Source organism: Micropterus dolomieu, linkage group LG18, assembly GCF_021292245.1.
Source record: "Micropterus dolomieu isolate WLL.071019.BEF.003 ecotype Adirondacks linkage group LG18, ASM2129224v1, whole genome shotgun sequence".
Classification (NCBI taxonomy): Eukaryota; Metazoa; Chordata; class Actinopteri; order Centrarchiformes; family Centrarchidae; genus Micropterus; species Micropterus dolomieu.
This window is the reverse complement of record NC_060167.1, coordinates 17,206,997-17,223,959: the sequence shown is the minus strand read 5'-3', so window position 1 is coordinate 17,223,959 and position 16,963 is coordinate 17,206,997. Positions and strand designations below refer to the sequence as shown.

The window sequence follows — 16,963 nt, the reverse complement described above, 5'->3', positions numbered from 1 at the left end:
ATGATTTGACATCTACAAAATACGCTACACTAAAAAAACCCACTCACCCCCGCTGAGGATAATGACAGCCAGGAACAGCGCCATGTCGCTGTCGTCCAGCTCAAGCGTGTTGAACTTGACTGAGAACTCAAACTTTGGTTCCATCATTTGACAGAAGGGTTTCCTGAGACTCTTGAGGAACTCCCGCGTCATGAAGATCTGTCCATAGGAGATGAGGGTTCCGTCTTTGTTCATCAGGGGTGACATCATGATGATTAAGACCTCGATCACGCCGTACTTCAGCAAAGTTACCTGGGAAAAGGGAAAGAGGTTGAGCTGAGGCTAATAAGATCTTTAGGAATAATTGTTAGTAAGAGATGTTTTTACACTCATAAAATACCTCTATACACGGTCATCAGTCAACGTTGTAATCCTTGACAACCGACTGGTGTGAATGATGTGAGTGACAGAAAGGATGAGCAGCAGTATTCGTGCCTCTCACCTGATCATTGAGATCCAGATCGATGAATCCTGGGATACTCTTGGCAAACTCTGTCACTTCTCTCACTGCTTCAGCCGAACGTGATTGACAGCTGTGAAAGAAACGCAGCTCCACAGCGTTCAAAACGCCACACTCTGACCCCAGGTGGGCTCCTGTGAGACATGAAATCGGATGAGGTGTGCATAGGAAAAAAAACATATTCTCTAATGAGGCAGTTCAATTACAGGAGTAGAAGGAAAACTAGCCCAGGACCATGGAATTGGGAAATGACAACGAGCAGGATGTGCAAAGGCCTGATTAAAAAAAAATACATACACATCTTATTGGGGCTACATCACATCAATTCTGTGCACACACACACATTATTGACCCTGGCTTTAGACCTTTTCATCACTGCCCATCTCTAATATATTTCAGGGATTTAAATATTGAATTAAATGAAAATGGCAGTTCAGTTTTATTATGAGGTTATATTGATAGAAGAAAAGAAAACAATAGAAAAACAGACTTGATAACATCCTCACATCATGACAAGAACGGTATTTTATACTTCTAACCTCCATGTTCGACCGTTAGGGCGGATGTCTGCTGCTGGTGCTCCTGGATGGGCATCTGCCTGCAATTAATGAACTGCTCCCCTTCCATTAGAGACTTCATGTCATGGATGACAAAAGGCTGGAGGGAGAAAAGAAAGAATATGGAAGAATATGGATTTGTGGGAATAAGAAAGAGCAGATAGAAAAAGGGGGAGGAAGCGGAAGAAAAAAACAGCATCAGCTCCTTGTAGGTTTTCTGAGGACATGTGAGCTACAGCTGTAATCACATATACCACGTATGCACTTTGGTCATGGCTCATTCATCAGACCTGCAAAAGCAAACACCGCACATCTCATTTCATGTCTGATGGGCAAAGTAAACAAATCTTAGCTGCAGGTTGGGGCAGATAAAAACACTTTTCAGGTAAATTAAGCTTAACCGAGTTAAAGTTCCGCTTACTTTTTAAAAACACTGGCATGGACATGCACAGGCCTGAATGATGAATAGTAGCATTCATACACCTATTATCTTCCATTTTCATAGCAGTAAAATGAATAATGAGACATCCTATAGGAAATTACAGCAAGCAATTCTCAAAAAACGTTATGAAATGAATAATCATTTCTTATGTGAATTGAATTAAAGTCTGTGGCTGGTGAACAGTGTCATTTTTTGGAATTCCATAGAATGTGCAGCGTTTGTATGGAAGTTCAGGTCTGCCAGCATTGGAATAAAATAATTTAAAATTAAAAAAGAAATAGCACATTCAATCCCTTATAAGTGAAGTTGAATTCATTAGCATTAAAAATGCACGCTTGCTCCGTTCAATACACTCAAGGGGTTTGCTGTTGACAGACTTACTTGGTGAACAGCAGTCTAAGCTGGCTAAAGTTAGCTAACTTTAGATAGATGTTTCTGGATAACAGAATGAGTCACTTTGCTGACTTTGTAAACCTTTTCTGCTTGTGCTACTGTTTCAGTGGATTTTACCATTTGCCATTATTCAGAAACTGCTTATGGTTGCCTTTCAGCAAAAGTTATAGGCATGACAAAAATAAAACGAATCCAATCTTTATGGTATGTCTTTATGCTTTTAAGTTTTCCTTGTTTAAAGATGCATCAATGCTATGAGAAATTATTGAGTGAAACTTGCCATGTCTGTCTATTCTGTTTCCACAGAAACATCACAGTTATCCAGTTCCAATGTCTAATTCATTGTACAAAAGTAAGTGTTCTCTGTCAAACAAAATGTGCAATTATTGAGGATAAGAATTGTAAAAACTATCTTCTTCCTTCACCTCTGATGCTGTGTCTGGAGTGCTGGTGCAGTTAAACGCTGATTGTACATCAACTCATATAAAGCCCCACATGTTAAAAAATGTAAATATTCTACAAAAGATAAAACCATTGACTCCCATTATGTTTCAGGAGGTTTGCTGTGGTTTCAGTGGATTCAGTGCCATTTGGCTGCTATCGCTGTGATGAACAGTCATAACAATCAGACAAAAGAGATGCGACGCAGCCTTGAACTTATCTGACTGTACAGAGAGAGAGAAGCAGCAGGAAAGGAAAAAAATGCTACTTGTACATTTGATCCTCAGTTACAGAGCCAATACTACTACTACTAATAATAATTACTGTTGAGGGCAAGCGCTGTAATTGGTGCATTTAGGTTCATGTACATCCTCATTTTCATTATTCAGTGAACACTATTCAAATAAACACTATAATTTAATTAAATTTAAGTATGTTTTAAGTGCCTTATCCATGTGCTTGGGTCTAAAAATATATTAAAAGCTACTGATTTGGGAAATCTGCACTAATTCACTAGCTTTACCTAATGACAATTTACTTAATAGGTTTACTTGACAACATTTTACTTTCAGAATAAGTTATCACAACATATTGAAAATATCTGCAAAGGAAGATGATTTGTCTTATATATGAATAGATAAAAACTATATTGAATGCATTGGTAAATAAATGTAAATGCTCCGTATTTGTATAGTGCCTTTCTAGTCTTTTCGACCACTCAAAGCGCTTTTACACTACATCTGCATTCACCATTCACACACATTCATACACTGGCGGAACAGCCAGGGGCAATTCGGGGTTCAGTATCTTGCCCAAGGACACTTCGACATGCAGCCTGGGGGAGCCGGGATTGAACCGCCGACCTTCCGATTAACGGCCAACCCGCTCTAATAGTCCATAAAAATGCCAATGGGGAATGTTTTAGACCCATCTTGCAGAATTGATACTGTAAGTAGGTTATATATATATATATATATATATTTTAAATGCACTGTGGATCATATCATAAATATTCACAATGGTTTTCTTTTGTCTGCCACTTGTAATTCAGTTGATGTGGATTTCCTAAGTAAGTCTCTTTTGAATTCTGAGATTCAATATCTCAAACTCAAGTACAAAAACACAGAATAAGATGATATCTTACATTTTCAGGGTTTTGGCCAACAGCCCCCTTGTATATATTACCAAATGTCTTTATAAATTAGTTTGACATTTTGAGTAGGAATGTTGAAGCCATTACTGTACATCAGAGTGCTGAGAAGCCATGTTATCGTGTTGCAAAGTTTGACCACTGTAACCTGAGAGGTTTTCTAACAGCCAAAACATGTAGAAACCAGTCAGTCCACTTTTCCTGTTAGAGCAGCAATAACACTCTGAAAAGACCTCATCTGAACTAAACTGAGCGTGGAAGCATGAAGACAATGCTGGCGGAAAAAAAAAATGTTAAAACATGCAGTGAGTGGAAGAGTTTGAACCACTTTAAAGTGCAAAGCTTCTAAACGCCTTCACTTCAAACTTGTCTTGTTTACCATCGTTTTTCCCTGAGCGACTGCTTGTTTCATTTAAAACTCAAGGCACCACATGAGAGAAAATCTGTGGTATATGTGTAGGTGAAGATACATAGATTTTTTTTTACTAAAGAAGGCCTTTTCATTTCTTTTAGTGTTGGCAGAATATGAGGTTGTGCTGATTTAAACCATCATGACTGGTTATGTTTAAATATATATGTATAGTACGTGTTGTTTGGTTGGTGGTTGGGTTGCTTGTGATGAGTGGGATTCATAAAAAAAACATATAAATAAAATATAGGTCAAATTTGAACTGAACATCTCAATTACGGTGGAGAAAAAGCTGAAAGGGACGGCGCAACTGGTCCAGCAGCTCAGATCAGTGTGTGGCAAAGAAAAGGCACGTTTATTTGTATGGCACATTTCAACAACAAAGCAATTGAAATTGCTTTACATAATACAGAAAAGCAACTACAATTAAAAAGAGCTAAAAAAACTGAACGCTGCTTCTCCATCTTAAGTTTTGACTCTAAAAGGGCTGGATGGTTCATAGCGTGGCAGTATATCAGAAATGTATTTCGGCCTTAAACCATTGAGTGCTTTATAAACCAACAGCCGTATTATAAAAGGTGTTATTACATACTGAATTTATAGTGAATATATTGTAATCTGTAACAGATATATTTTGTATGTAAATGCAATCATCACCAAAGAAGGATGTTTCCTTGGCCTTCATCACAAAATTAACCTGCTAATGCAGTGGATGTGCCTGTAATAAGTCTCACCAAAACACAATATACTGTACTGATATCCAGTAGAAAATTCAAAAATAGGTTTTTGGCTTATGCAGGCACATGCCATCCCCATCCCCCACCCCTTAAAGTAGAACTAAGGCAGTGCTGCTTACCGCGTTATCTCCGGTCTTCCCAGAGAGGATGGCCCTGGCCTTGGCCTTGGTGAGGGGGAAGTTTTTTAGATAGGCCTCGTACAGATGCCGGGACAGAGCCCTCAGATCTGCTGCCTCCGGGTGTATGTGCTCCATGTCAGATGAGAACTCAGCCAGCAGTTTCTCCTTCTCCGCCTGGGGCATCCGGCCAAAACGAATGGCTGGGAAAAGGAAACGGACAGACAGAAACACAGTTTAGCGCACAAACAGACACACATGGACACAAGGTTGGCAGGCAGGCAGACACAGTATATAAGAGCACACACAGAAACATACTGTAAGCAAGAATAAGGATTCTGGTGGTTCAAAGTAAGCAAAAAATAAAATCTTTTTAATTTCTGGACACATCTGCAAATTTGACATGTTTAATTTGAGACAGCATCGAGATCTAGTCACCAAAGCTAAGTGCCGCAAAAGTTTGCTGCAACAATTACATGATTAATCGATCGGCAGAAATTTCATTGGCAGTTATTACAGACTACTGTTCGTTTCAGTCATTTATTGAGCAAAAATGCCCATATTCCCTGCTTCCAGCTTGACTAATGTGACAAGTCGTATGTGATAATAAATAGAATATAGATAATATCTATTTGGATTTTGGATTGTTCTACAACTTCTACAAATGAGTCACACAGCTCTTACCATTACTCAGTGAAAGAGAAAATCCACTGGCAACAACACACAACAAAAGTTCCTCCTGTAGTTTTATGAGGTGCGTCTCATGAAGCAATTACAAAAATACTGTTCTCTTTAACAATACATATGTATTTTTATTGGTAATTGTGGTTTCACAGCTCATTCGAAAACCTAAAAAACTATTATGTACATTTCAAAACGTGGTTTTATTTCTTTCAGTAAAAAAACAATACATATTATACAGGGGTGGTGAGGTGATGGCGCAATGGATAAATCGCATGCCTTCAGCGTAAGAGACCCGGGTTCAATTCCCCACTGTGACCCATCTACCAATGTGTCCCTGAGCAAGACACTTAACCCCTAGTTGCTCCAGAGGCGTGTGACCTCTGACATGTCTAGCAATTTTAAGTTGCTTTGGATAAAGGCGTCAGGTAAATGTATACATATTATATTATACTATTTCTCAGACTGATTATCCATTGCTCAAGTTATGAATAATTAATTAAAGCTGCATTACGCTTGACAAATGAATAATTGTAATCTAGATTTTTATGGTGAATGCAGTGAAAATGTTCTTTTAACTCAAACTGTAATTTGATGCTAAGTTGTGAAATGGTTAAACCTTCTTTTTCTATTTGTGGAAGTAATTTATTATCCCTCCATTCAAACCTGTGCTCTGCATTTACCACAGTGTGTACGTGATTGTGTAATGCTGACTGTGTGATGAATGCACACCTTAAGTAAATTAGTACAAAGTAAAGTGGCCCTACCACCAACTGGCAACGAGCCACCAGTGGTGACACAGCAGGTTGGAGGAATCGGGTTGAGGTCTATGTACTCTGAGATGTCAATCATTGATAAAAATAAAAACCCACACAGAGTAGACTTTCAAAACATGGGCTGTATCTCATGAAACACGCTAACAGTAGACTGATATAAGGGACAGAGAGGTAAAGAGGCAGGAGAGGAGAAAAAAACAAACTAATTATAGAAGATGCTATTAGCATACTGTAAATATAAAGCCATGTTTGCTGTTGACCTCAAATCCCGGGTACTGAGATGAGTTTAACTCATCCATGTTTGAAAAACCTTACAAGACACTACAAATAGAAACAGCAAAATCATCTGAGAAAAAAATGTTGGTATGCTCACTTTAGCTGAAAGACAGGAACAAACGGAACAAAAATCCATGTGTCCATGGCATGTAGACTACTTCCTACAAACAATCCCACAATTTGATGCTCTTTTATAGATGTGAAAGTGAACAGTTGTGTGACTGTACACCTGCAAAATGATGATGGTTTATAAGTGTCTTACGTTAATGCCCCCTTAGTTAATGTTGATACGAGATGCAGATGGGTATAAGAGACCCTCTGTACGCACACAGTTGTTTTCACCTATTTATCTGATTACGCCTCTTCTTATGCTGCAGTAACTCTGGATGTATCTACCCTTTCATTTCAAAGAGAAGCAGGGGCAAGAAGAATTCACTTATGGATTCAAATTGACCACACTTCAGGTAGGTTGAATCACGAGGCCGGTTTGATTTGAGAGAGGGGTTGGATTGTTCACAGCCCCATGTTAGTTCCTAGCCTGCCAGCTTCTGGCCTCAGAAAGCCAGGAAACATCTTGTATGGCCTAGTGCTGGGGCGATTCGTCGACGTAATCGATTACGTCGATTACGTAAATACGTCGACGCGTCGCTGCATCCGGTGTGGGATTATCCCGGACAAACTCCAGCTACAAGACCGCGACTTCGACCGTCTAAAGTTTGGAGTATTTCAGACAGACACTCAACAACGTGCTGCTCCGTGAGCTCTGTGAACTGGAAACAGCTTCACTGCAGCACAACTGCGAACACGTGAAACGAAAGTAACGTTATCCTGCAGCACTTTGTCTAGACGGCAGCACCGTAAATCGTGTTTACTTTCTGTCGCCACACAAGCACGGCACATTATCAGCACGAGGACACGTGGTCTGTTACAATGTTTATTGCCTTCATGTTAAAAGTAATTTCTGCCCCGCTGCTGTCATGGTAACGTAACGTTACAACGCGAGTGATGTAACGATCGGCTGTTTCATATTTTCTGTTTATTTAACGGCCACGTATGAGCGAGAAAACAGCTGAATCTAATTACAGACAATCTGTGACTGTCTGCAGTCTGTGAGTCCTTTCAGGTGTTCACTGATGCAGAAATACATTTAATTATCATACTGCATTACTTAATATTGAAATGAATCCATGTCAGAAACATTTAAAGTTTTAAGTAAAGTAGCCTAATTAATGTCTGTTATTGTTATTATCACAACACATCAGTGACGTGGAAATTTGATTCATTTTAAGATTTGCTGCTATTGTCATTAGTCTAATGTGCTTCATCAGGATGATTGGATAAAATATAGATTTATTGATTGACATGTTTTTGATATTTATTTTGGATAAATTGATATGTTAATCGAGTAATAGGCAACTTTTCTTTCTTTAGAATAAACAAAGTTAGTCGTTAGATTAATCGACTAATCGAAAAATAATCGTTAGATTAATCGACTTGAAAAATAATCGATACAGCCCTAGTATGGCCACAGCTTTCAGGCGCAGTCCCGCTAGCACTTATCTCTGTGAATATTTCCTTTATGTCTCACTGACTTCACTTAAAGTATGTACAGCTGAAAAATTTAATTCAGACTGTGCAAATTTGCGTGGCCAGCCCATAGTAATTGTGATGTGCTATTTGAAAATGGAGAAGTAAAAATTTTTGAGTATCAGAATTCAGTCCCATCCCTCACATCCTTTTTCAGTGGGAAGCACTTTTGTTGAATGAAAGGCAAACATGATGAGACATAACAAGACTCAAGTTGTGTAAAGCTATGCTGAGAATTTTAATATCAAATGACAGAAGGCCGTAGATTGTCCTACCCTAATAGGCACAACAAAACAAACAGGAGTCAGAGAACTATCAAACAAGCACAACCAGTGTACACCTACACAGTCATGAGGTACACGTCATCTGTCAGCGCTTGATATAAAAACGGTGGCCAACAAAGGCTAAAAAATTTAAATCTTCCAACAGCTGAACAGTCACATGGGAGAGCAAATATCTGTGATGGTATAAGTGTATACATGATTTCTCTACATACTGTAAGTCGGTTGTGGAGCTTGTGAGGTGACGTCGTATGAGCGCTATCACCTTGTATTTCAGTGGCTACACTTACTCACACCAGAAGGGAGAGCAACAGAATGTGCGGCAGATGGCAAAGATCATATAAATGAACTGTGTTAGCGCTACATAGTGCAATAACAATCATACCTGAGATCAGTTTTATGTTTACTGTCAATCAATGTAAAGTGCGGCCTATTTTTAAGAACAAAAGACAAATACTTCTCATCAGATGCAGCATGTAAATCTGCAGAAGCAGCAGTAGACTGCATTTAGACTGGCAACACAATGGATGAACCCACACGGGGCTGAGAGTGGGAGGTGTTGGCAGTCTCTCGCTGTCTTTCAGTATTCGGTGCATTTCTACCCTGACTTGGCACGCACAGGTTAAAACTCCTGTGTGGGTGTAGCAAGGCTTGTACATGTGGATTTTCTAATTACATTAGCTTTTTTTCAAGTTCTATAGATATTGTGTAATAAAATAAACTGTAGGCAAAGCTTTATATTGTATTGTCTGCTCATAAACATCAGCAACTTTTTACATTGTTCTCGCTCAGCTGGTTATTCTGACATTTTTAATAGGCCCATGAAGGCAGACCAATGACCATCTGTGATCGTGTAACTGTTTTACAAACGTCTTGTGTGATTAACACCGCAATCCACACATTCAAACGGGAGCGCCTTGTGGGGATTTCATGAGGTTGTTCAAGCGCATTTTTGTTAGCAAGCAGTGAAAATGTCCTTTTGTAGAACAGATACAGATGTTTATCTTATAATTCATTCATTAAAAACTGATTTTAGCTTTAAATACGCAAGTGAGTAAAGTAAACAAGTACTTTCAGTGGCTCATTCTTTCAGCTTAAGAGCAGCACAAACATCAGAGAGTTTTACCAAACATCTAAACACAGTTACCGCTTTTTGCTTTCAATTCTGCTAGTACGAGCCCTTGGAAGAGGGGGTTTAAGTTTCCCTTCAACCACAATTTAATCTTTGAGTCATGCTCTTGGGGTGGCAGGCACATTGCACGAGTGATGGGAACTGAAGCATGACCAAAGGGTTGCTATACAGGCTGAAGACCACAGAGGAAGCAACTGGCAACACAGAAGGCAGTGGTGTACATTGCTGCATATATGACCATCACACCTCAATGACCAAATTGGCAGTAGTGTGGTGTAGATGTATTTCTGCCATTCTCAGAGGCATCAGAGGCAGAAGAATTCATCTGCAAACAGGCGCTTCCTGGGCCATAATTTCAAAGAAAAACCTGTCTTTTAACCTATGTATAATTAAACATTATTTATAGTGAGCATAAATGAGGGGTTCATTCCTGTCTGAAGAAAAGTCACGAGGGTACAGAAGCTTTGACTGCTGTTTCTTTCATGTAGTTAAGCTTTTTCATGGCCTAACTGTAAATGTTTTCATTTCATATGTGAGTTTATCTTAAATAAAAATGAATCAAGCACATATACACTGACCGTTCTCAAATCTGTGTATCACCATCTTACCGTTGTGTGACATTCCGACATTGAGGCACTTCTGGAAGCGACAGTATTGGCACTTGTTGCGGGACTTCTTGTGAATGCGACAGTGAAGAGCACAGTGATCATAGACCAACTTCAACCTGATTGTGCGTCTGAAGAAACCCTGTGAGAAAGAAAGAGATGGACACTTAGTTCAAATATTGGCACTAAAGATATGCCACTTTTTTCTATTTGCGCTACACTGCTAATTCTGCTTCTATTCTAAGAATTGGTGAGAGATTAATGTTGCACTACTGTAGACTCTTTGTGTTGGCAAATAAGACAAAAGTATGATAATAAAGTAAAGAAAAAGTCTTGTAAAGATTTTAGTAGGAAATGCTTTTCCTAGTACTGTATGTGCCTTACAAATACAGAAAACACTTTTATCTGTATCATAGCTGACAGACGACAGGAGAAGTAATAATAAGAAGTATAAGAAGTAATAAGTTTTTACATGTTCAACTTCTGATTCAAGTTTGTTGTTTCATATAGTATCTATTGACAAGTAGATGCAGATTAGATACCTGTGTCTTTGTAATCTGCAAGGAAGCCAATCCTATTGCCCACAAGTGTGTTTGGAAGTAGATTGTGATTTAGGGTGGATTTGAGCTTTGATGTTTTCAACCTTCAGACCCATAAGACTTGTGCTTATCTCAGCTATTAACTATGTAGCCATGGTCAAACTCTTAACACACACTTATGGATTTGTTGATGGCTTGATGATGTGCTGACTAAGAGAGCTAACAGAAAGAGGAACTGAATAGAGTAGAATCGACACAAAAAGAAAAAACCTGAGGGCTGTGTCATGAGGAGAACTGTATTTGAGTTTTTTTGTAATCACATCTGGACTCTACGTGAAGACTGGTGTGTTTGGCATCTGCATTCCTGGGGATGCACAGATGTTCCTTTTTTAATTATAGGTTATTTAAAGAAGGAGGAAGTTAAAGGGGGTCAAGACTCCACCTCAATAAAGAATGTTTTCTGTTTTGAAACAATTAAGTGTTTGCCTTCTTGGCTGACCCCCCTCTTCTGGTGAGTCTCCCCTGAGACCTTAGCAGAACAATGAATACTGTACCTTAGCTTCATTCAGCCTCTGAAGGTACAGTATGACTTAGACTAAGTGGACAGAAAAAAACCCCTCTGTACTTTGTAGTAAATCCAATACAATAGTCCTGACAGACTGTATGTTGATTAGAATACCTTTGTTGCTCCAATATGTAAATGAGATTGTCAAAATATTACACCTCTCAGTATAATGCAGTACATTGCAATACAACTGTATCATACAACTGAGTCAACACACAACAGATGTAGTAATCTTTACAGAAAGCTGTGCATTTCAAAGGATATGGCTGCGGATACTCTGTATCTCACATATTATCAACAAATCCCATGAAAAACCAAAACCAACAATAATGTTACTCTCAGTACTTTCCCTGCCCTGCGTGTGGCTCTCAGCCACGAGATGGTTCATTCCAACTAAACATGGAAATCATCTTAAATTTTTTAAACAGGCTAAGAAATGTCTTAAAACAGCTGGGCTGTAGTGTTAAAAATTGGAGGAGTAAATAGTGTATTTACGGCAGCAGGTGGGTGTATGTGGGATATGATCAAAATAAACCATAGAGCACATTTTCATGGAAACACGTCACTCAGTGGCACCATGTGGCTCATTGATGTGTTTTAAACAACGGAGTAATACGCTATATGAGGCTTTGGCTACAAAGGCAGTACTAGTTAGTAAGATCAATTCATTGCTGGGTTTGGTCCTCTCGTGGCAAACAGATAATATCACCAGACTTATCCTTTCAGTAATGTAGCATTTATACCAGGCCTATTGTATTGCACTATTGTATTGTAACTACTGTTACATCACGCAGGTGTTGCTATTTGCCTGCATTGCATGTCAAGGTTTCTTTTTTCCACTGATGGTATCAACATTAAGGGTTTTATTATCACATACCTAAATATTTCAAGATTCCTGGTGATTGTTTCCCTAAATAACATTTAGTAAAGTTCCTAAGATGATCTCTAATTCTAATAGTTATCTGTAATGTCCATAAATAAATGTTACAATAACAAATATGAGACTATGTTGTAAGCTGAGGTATCTGTGTTTTTTTTTCCTTCGCATTTAAGTTATCTAATCTAAGTAAATCTCTTCTGTTATTGTCTTAAAGTTAGGCTTAGGGTGAGCTTTTCTTAAAAGGCAGAGACTTGCTGAAGGTGAGCGAAACACAGCATGTACAGCAGCTTTTTATACCTTTCTTGGCAAAACAAGACAAACAAACAAAAAAAAACTACTGAAAAAAGCATACGTAGTATTGCTGCTGTTTCTGAAAATCCACCTCGTTTGTTTTTGGACAATGTCACAATTTAGGTCCTGTTCTTATAATGTCTCAATATTTCAAAGAAAATGGAAATATGTGTGAAACTTCCCCCACACTCTATTAGTTATTTATATACTCTGTAGTGACAGACAGACAGACAGACAGACAGAGAGTTTAAGGGGCTGTATGTCTGTGGAAGCACAAGTCTTTGCTGAGCCCTTGCACAGTGGAAAATGTATGGGGCTTGTGGTTAGAGTGACAGACATCAAAAAGACGAAAAAATGCTCACTTCTCTCCATGCATTATAGAATTATTTATTCCACCAACATGTTTCGCTGAAGAGTGACACATGGTGACAGAAAAAGGAAGACTGGCAGGGAAACAAAACGTTATGATTTGCAGTAGAAATGGTTACACCCATCACCATTTCCTGACATGACTCTTCCTCTAAGGTGGTACGATCTTGATCTTGAGCATTACTTATTGAGAGCAGAAATCAATTTGTTTTTCACCTATGTGCATTGCAGTTTAAGATATAATATGCATCTCTCAAATAATTGATTGCCAGAACCAGAGCCAGAAATAAGTGAGAAAAAAATATTTTGGTCAAAACTGAACAACTATCTGAAAAGAGACCTCTGCTGGTTGTGTAGACCAATTGGTGCCTCATCTTTTATAAGCTAAAATGCCAAACATAAGTAAGTTCCATCCTCATAATCGTGAGGATGTGCTGCTTTTTGTTGTCTTTTGGGGAAGTAAGTTGATACATACAGTAAATCATACATTTATTTTTCATCTTTACTCATGACATCTTTCAGTCGTACCTTACAGCCCTCACAGGCATGGACGCCATAGTGAAACCCCGAGGCTTTGTCCCCACACACACGACACTCGATGTTTAGCGCCGCTGCTGTCGTATCGTCCTGGAGCTTGGAGAACACGGGACTGTCAGAGTACTGCGGAGGCGACTCCGGCTCCAACTTGATCAAGTCTGATATTAGAAACATCATCAGGCAGGTAGCACACCAAGGAGGCAGACAGACAGAAAGTTTAATGCTCTGTTGGTTAAACCTGGTCTCTGGCTATAACCACTATTCTGTTCATTAATGTTTTTAGCACAAGTACAAATCAATATCTTAACCAACTGTCCTCTAAATGTGGTACACTTAATGCATTAAAGCTTTTATGTGAAGACTTCATTTTCTACCTTCTGCAAGTGAACTGTGCCGCTAACCTCCATGTGCATTTAATCAGCAAAAAGAAAGTAGATAACGTGTGTTCGCTCTGGTTAAGCCATTACACAAACAGGACTTACTGTGAGTGTCCGGCTCCATCCTGTAGCTGTGCATGTTTGTGTAGTCCATGTTGGTCAGGTGCTCTTCGCTCTGCGGAGGGCTGGGGTCATAGGCCACACCGGCGGAGGAGATGCAGGATACGAGCGGGGGAGACAGGGAGGACTGGATGGAGGAGGAGGAGATGGAGGCGTAGTCTAACGTTGACAAATGCTTCATGTCGAGGGAGTGGGAGCTGTCGTCCAGCTCTGATGACAGGTCCACGGCGCTCAGGCTGAAACCGACAGGCCAGGCTAGGAGCTGCTGGGTGTCCACCATGTCTACTGTGAAGAGAGATGAAGCAGTGACGCGACAGCTGATGCAATATCCTTTGTTGACTGTATGTGGCCTTGTTAAAAGAAAACAACACTGGAAGAACCGGAGAGAGGAGGGGAGGAAGAGGAAAAGTTGGAGAGACAGAGAGAGAAAGGGAGGATGAGATAAGGAAAGTAGTAGAGGAGCAGAGGAAGGGAGAAAGATGAATATATACATAGACAAGCCCACATGCTTCATTGGACATGGTGTTAATGATTAAATATGTATATAATACCCACACGCACACACACACACACACACACACACACACCACCATGTGGAGTACTGCCGGCCCTCCAGCTCATTCCTGCAGTCTGTCTGCTATCTGGTAAACAGCAAGGCAGATTGTGTCACAGGGAACATCTCTTCTGCTCAAAACACCATCTTCCTCCGTTTCTGTTTGGGTGGCTCGCTGTGTGATTGCCCAACCAAAGCACATAGACAGCAGGGACTGTTTGAGCCTCTGTCTGTGGCCAAGGATGTAAGACACTAACTTTTGGAGTGGAACGGACTGCACTTTCTGAGTGTTGAAACACGTCGCAGATTATTAAGTAGAACTGTGTTCAACTTCTAGGAATTTTATTCTTTCATCCTAGAAAGACTGTGTTTTTTTCCGCATCATTATTATTAAAAATTTCTATCATTTGCTTGTTGACCACATTTCTACCACACTGCTCTCTCTTGATATTCAGCTCTGTGTATAATAAATGAAGCCTCTTCAGTCATTCCAAAATCTAACTCAGATCAGACATTGCAGGAGAAAAGTCAGCCGAGGTGGTCAAAGTCCAGTCGCCAGCGGTTACTACAGTCCACACAAAAGCAAACCACATACAGGGCTATAGGGTCGAAGGACGTTTGTACAAGGTTGTTTGGTGATTTAAAAATTAGTAGAATATCTTTATGTGATGTATTTAATTATTCTTAACAAACTAAGTCAAGAAATCTGATATTGACAGACTTTAAGATATTAAAAGGATAAGGCTGGGGATATTCTTTATTTGTTAAGTGTGATGAAATGAAACGTCCAAAACCTACGATGCGTTAGTCTGTCTCCCAGTACTTTCTGCCATCCCTGCCCTGTCTGTAGCACTGAATCTCAAACCCATTTGCCCTGGCTGAAAATGTAGATTTTTAACATGGTTAACACATATAAAATTTTTAGCAAACTTTACTCAAACAATAGTATTAAGTGTATTTGTGGGGACTATTTTATGCTGTTTATTAACTTGATGTATAGTGACTTTTTTAATGCAGAAGGATGGTGTACTTTATGTGGGATAGACTAAAATAATCTACATTGCCCATGTGCATCCTAATGACCGAACACGTTACCCAGTGCAAATTTAATTTATGTGTTTTTGATATTTTGAACAACAAAGGAAGAGTATGGCACAGAGGAATAAGCTACATCAGGCTATGGATATTTGGATAAATCTCATTGGGGGGAACAACTGATTGTTGGTTTTGGCCTTTAATTGGAATTTGCTGACACAAAGAAGAATATACAGCATCACCAGACTTCATATCAAAGGTATTTCACTTTTGTTCTGTGTTGCAAAATTTGAAGGCAAAATGTCTATGTGTCTTTGTAAATATCAATACTGGAAACTTTTTAAGAAAGATGGAGCCATGCCTGAATTCTAACGTTGATTTAAACTAAAGAAACAGTTTATAAATAATCAATAAGATAAATAGAGTAAAAGGTCTGTGCACTGAAACAACTGACCTGCCAAAAAACCTTTTGTAACCAACACCGAATCTCAAAATAAACCACCTCTAATCAACCTCGAGCTCCTGATTTGGGAAAAAAAATGTGACAAAGAATGCGATGAATTATGCAACAGGACAAAACTAAAATAGCATTACTCCGATGGCACAGTAGTACCAGGTATAGAAATGGCTCCAAATTACTTGACAAAACATCCCCGTGGAGCAAACATCCTCCTCTCTCAACTACTTATTGTTTCCTTTTTACTTGTTTGGACTGTGGCAACAAAAATCAGCGGGGGCTCCACTTAAAATTCACATCGACTGTGACATTGTTTCAGAACGAGAGCGAGAAAAGAGGTGTGTGTGTGTGTTTGTCCGCAGGCTGTAGCTTCCACTGTCTTGGAAGCTGCTGTGAGGGGAAAATGCTGACTATTAATACATGGGGAAACCTGGTTATTTTTCCATTAGTTGGCCGGTAGCCAGTCGATCCAAACCTTAAATAGATGGAGCAGTGGAGCGACTTGTGTCCCGGTTGGCATCAACTCATCATATGGAGAGGAAAATCTAGTGGGAGAGAGAGGGAGCTCTGGAGATGACGAGTGAGAGAGATAAATCGAGAGGGGGTGACAGAGAGCGAGTCCCCAGACCATTTCAAGAAATCAAACTGCACCCAGGGGTTTTAAGAAAAAAAAAAATTTTATGAAATGAATGCTCTGTACTCCACAAGCTCTTCAACACAATTTTTTTTTTTAAGAGGAAGGCGGATGCAGCCTGACAGTTAAACCATGGTGCTTGAATCATGTTGTAAATTTGTACAGTGACTTCTCTCCTGACAGTGTTCCTAGAAACAGTGAAGTATAAAATCAACATGTTTGTATCTGCGACAGCCTTTCAGATATTATAAAAGATGACAGATCATTAGTAAGGTTTTTGTTTGCAAAGGGGTGTGTGTGTGTGTGTGTGTGTGTGAGCACATGCGTGACAGCTGTGCCGGTGTCTCCTGCCAGTTCTCAGATTTCCACATGTCAGAACTTGTCTTCCAGGTAAAAGTACAGCGTGTAGGAGTATTTTCTAGCTATTGCCTCACTCATGACATAATAACAAAAAGGCCAACGGCAAACTGGCAGGCAGGTCTGGCAAGCTACTGTACCGACAAGCCTGACTGATACTGTGTGTG

General features: G+C 39.5%; 1 protein-coding gene across 4 annotated transcripts in view; it reads right to left on the bottom strand.

Moving 5' to 3' along the window:
• Positions 1 to 16,963, bottom strand: part of pparg (peroxisome proliferator-activated receptor gamma) — a 35,586-nt gene that overhangs the window by 3,206 nt on the left and 15,417 nt on the right. For 3 of the 4 annotated variants that reach the window (XM_046076318.1, XM_046076320.1, XM_046076317.1), the window contains 7 exons: positions 13,746 to 14,045; positions 13,255 to 13,421; positions 10,086 to 10,224; positions 4,748 to 4,947; positions 1,039 to 1,156; positions 482 to 633; positions 48 to 291 (listed from right to left, as the gene is read on the bottom strand). In XM_046076318.1, the coding sequence (XP_045932274.1) occupies positions 48 to 291; positions 482 to 633; positions 1,039 to 1,156; positions 4,748 to 4,947; positions 10,086 to 10,224; positions 13,255 to 13,421; positions 13,746 to 14,040 (1,315 nt within the window). In that variant the 5' untranslated portion in view covers positions 14,041 to 14,045. The remainder of the gene's footprint in view (positions 1 to 47; positions 292 to 481; positions 634 to 1,038; positions 1,157 to 4,747; positions 4,948 to 10,085; positions 10,225 to 13,254; positions 13,422 to 13,745; positions 14,046 to 16,963) is intronic. The other variant, XM_046076319.1, reaches the window with a different exon arrangement.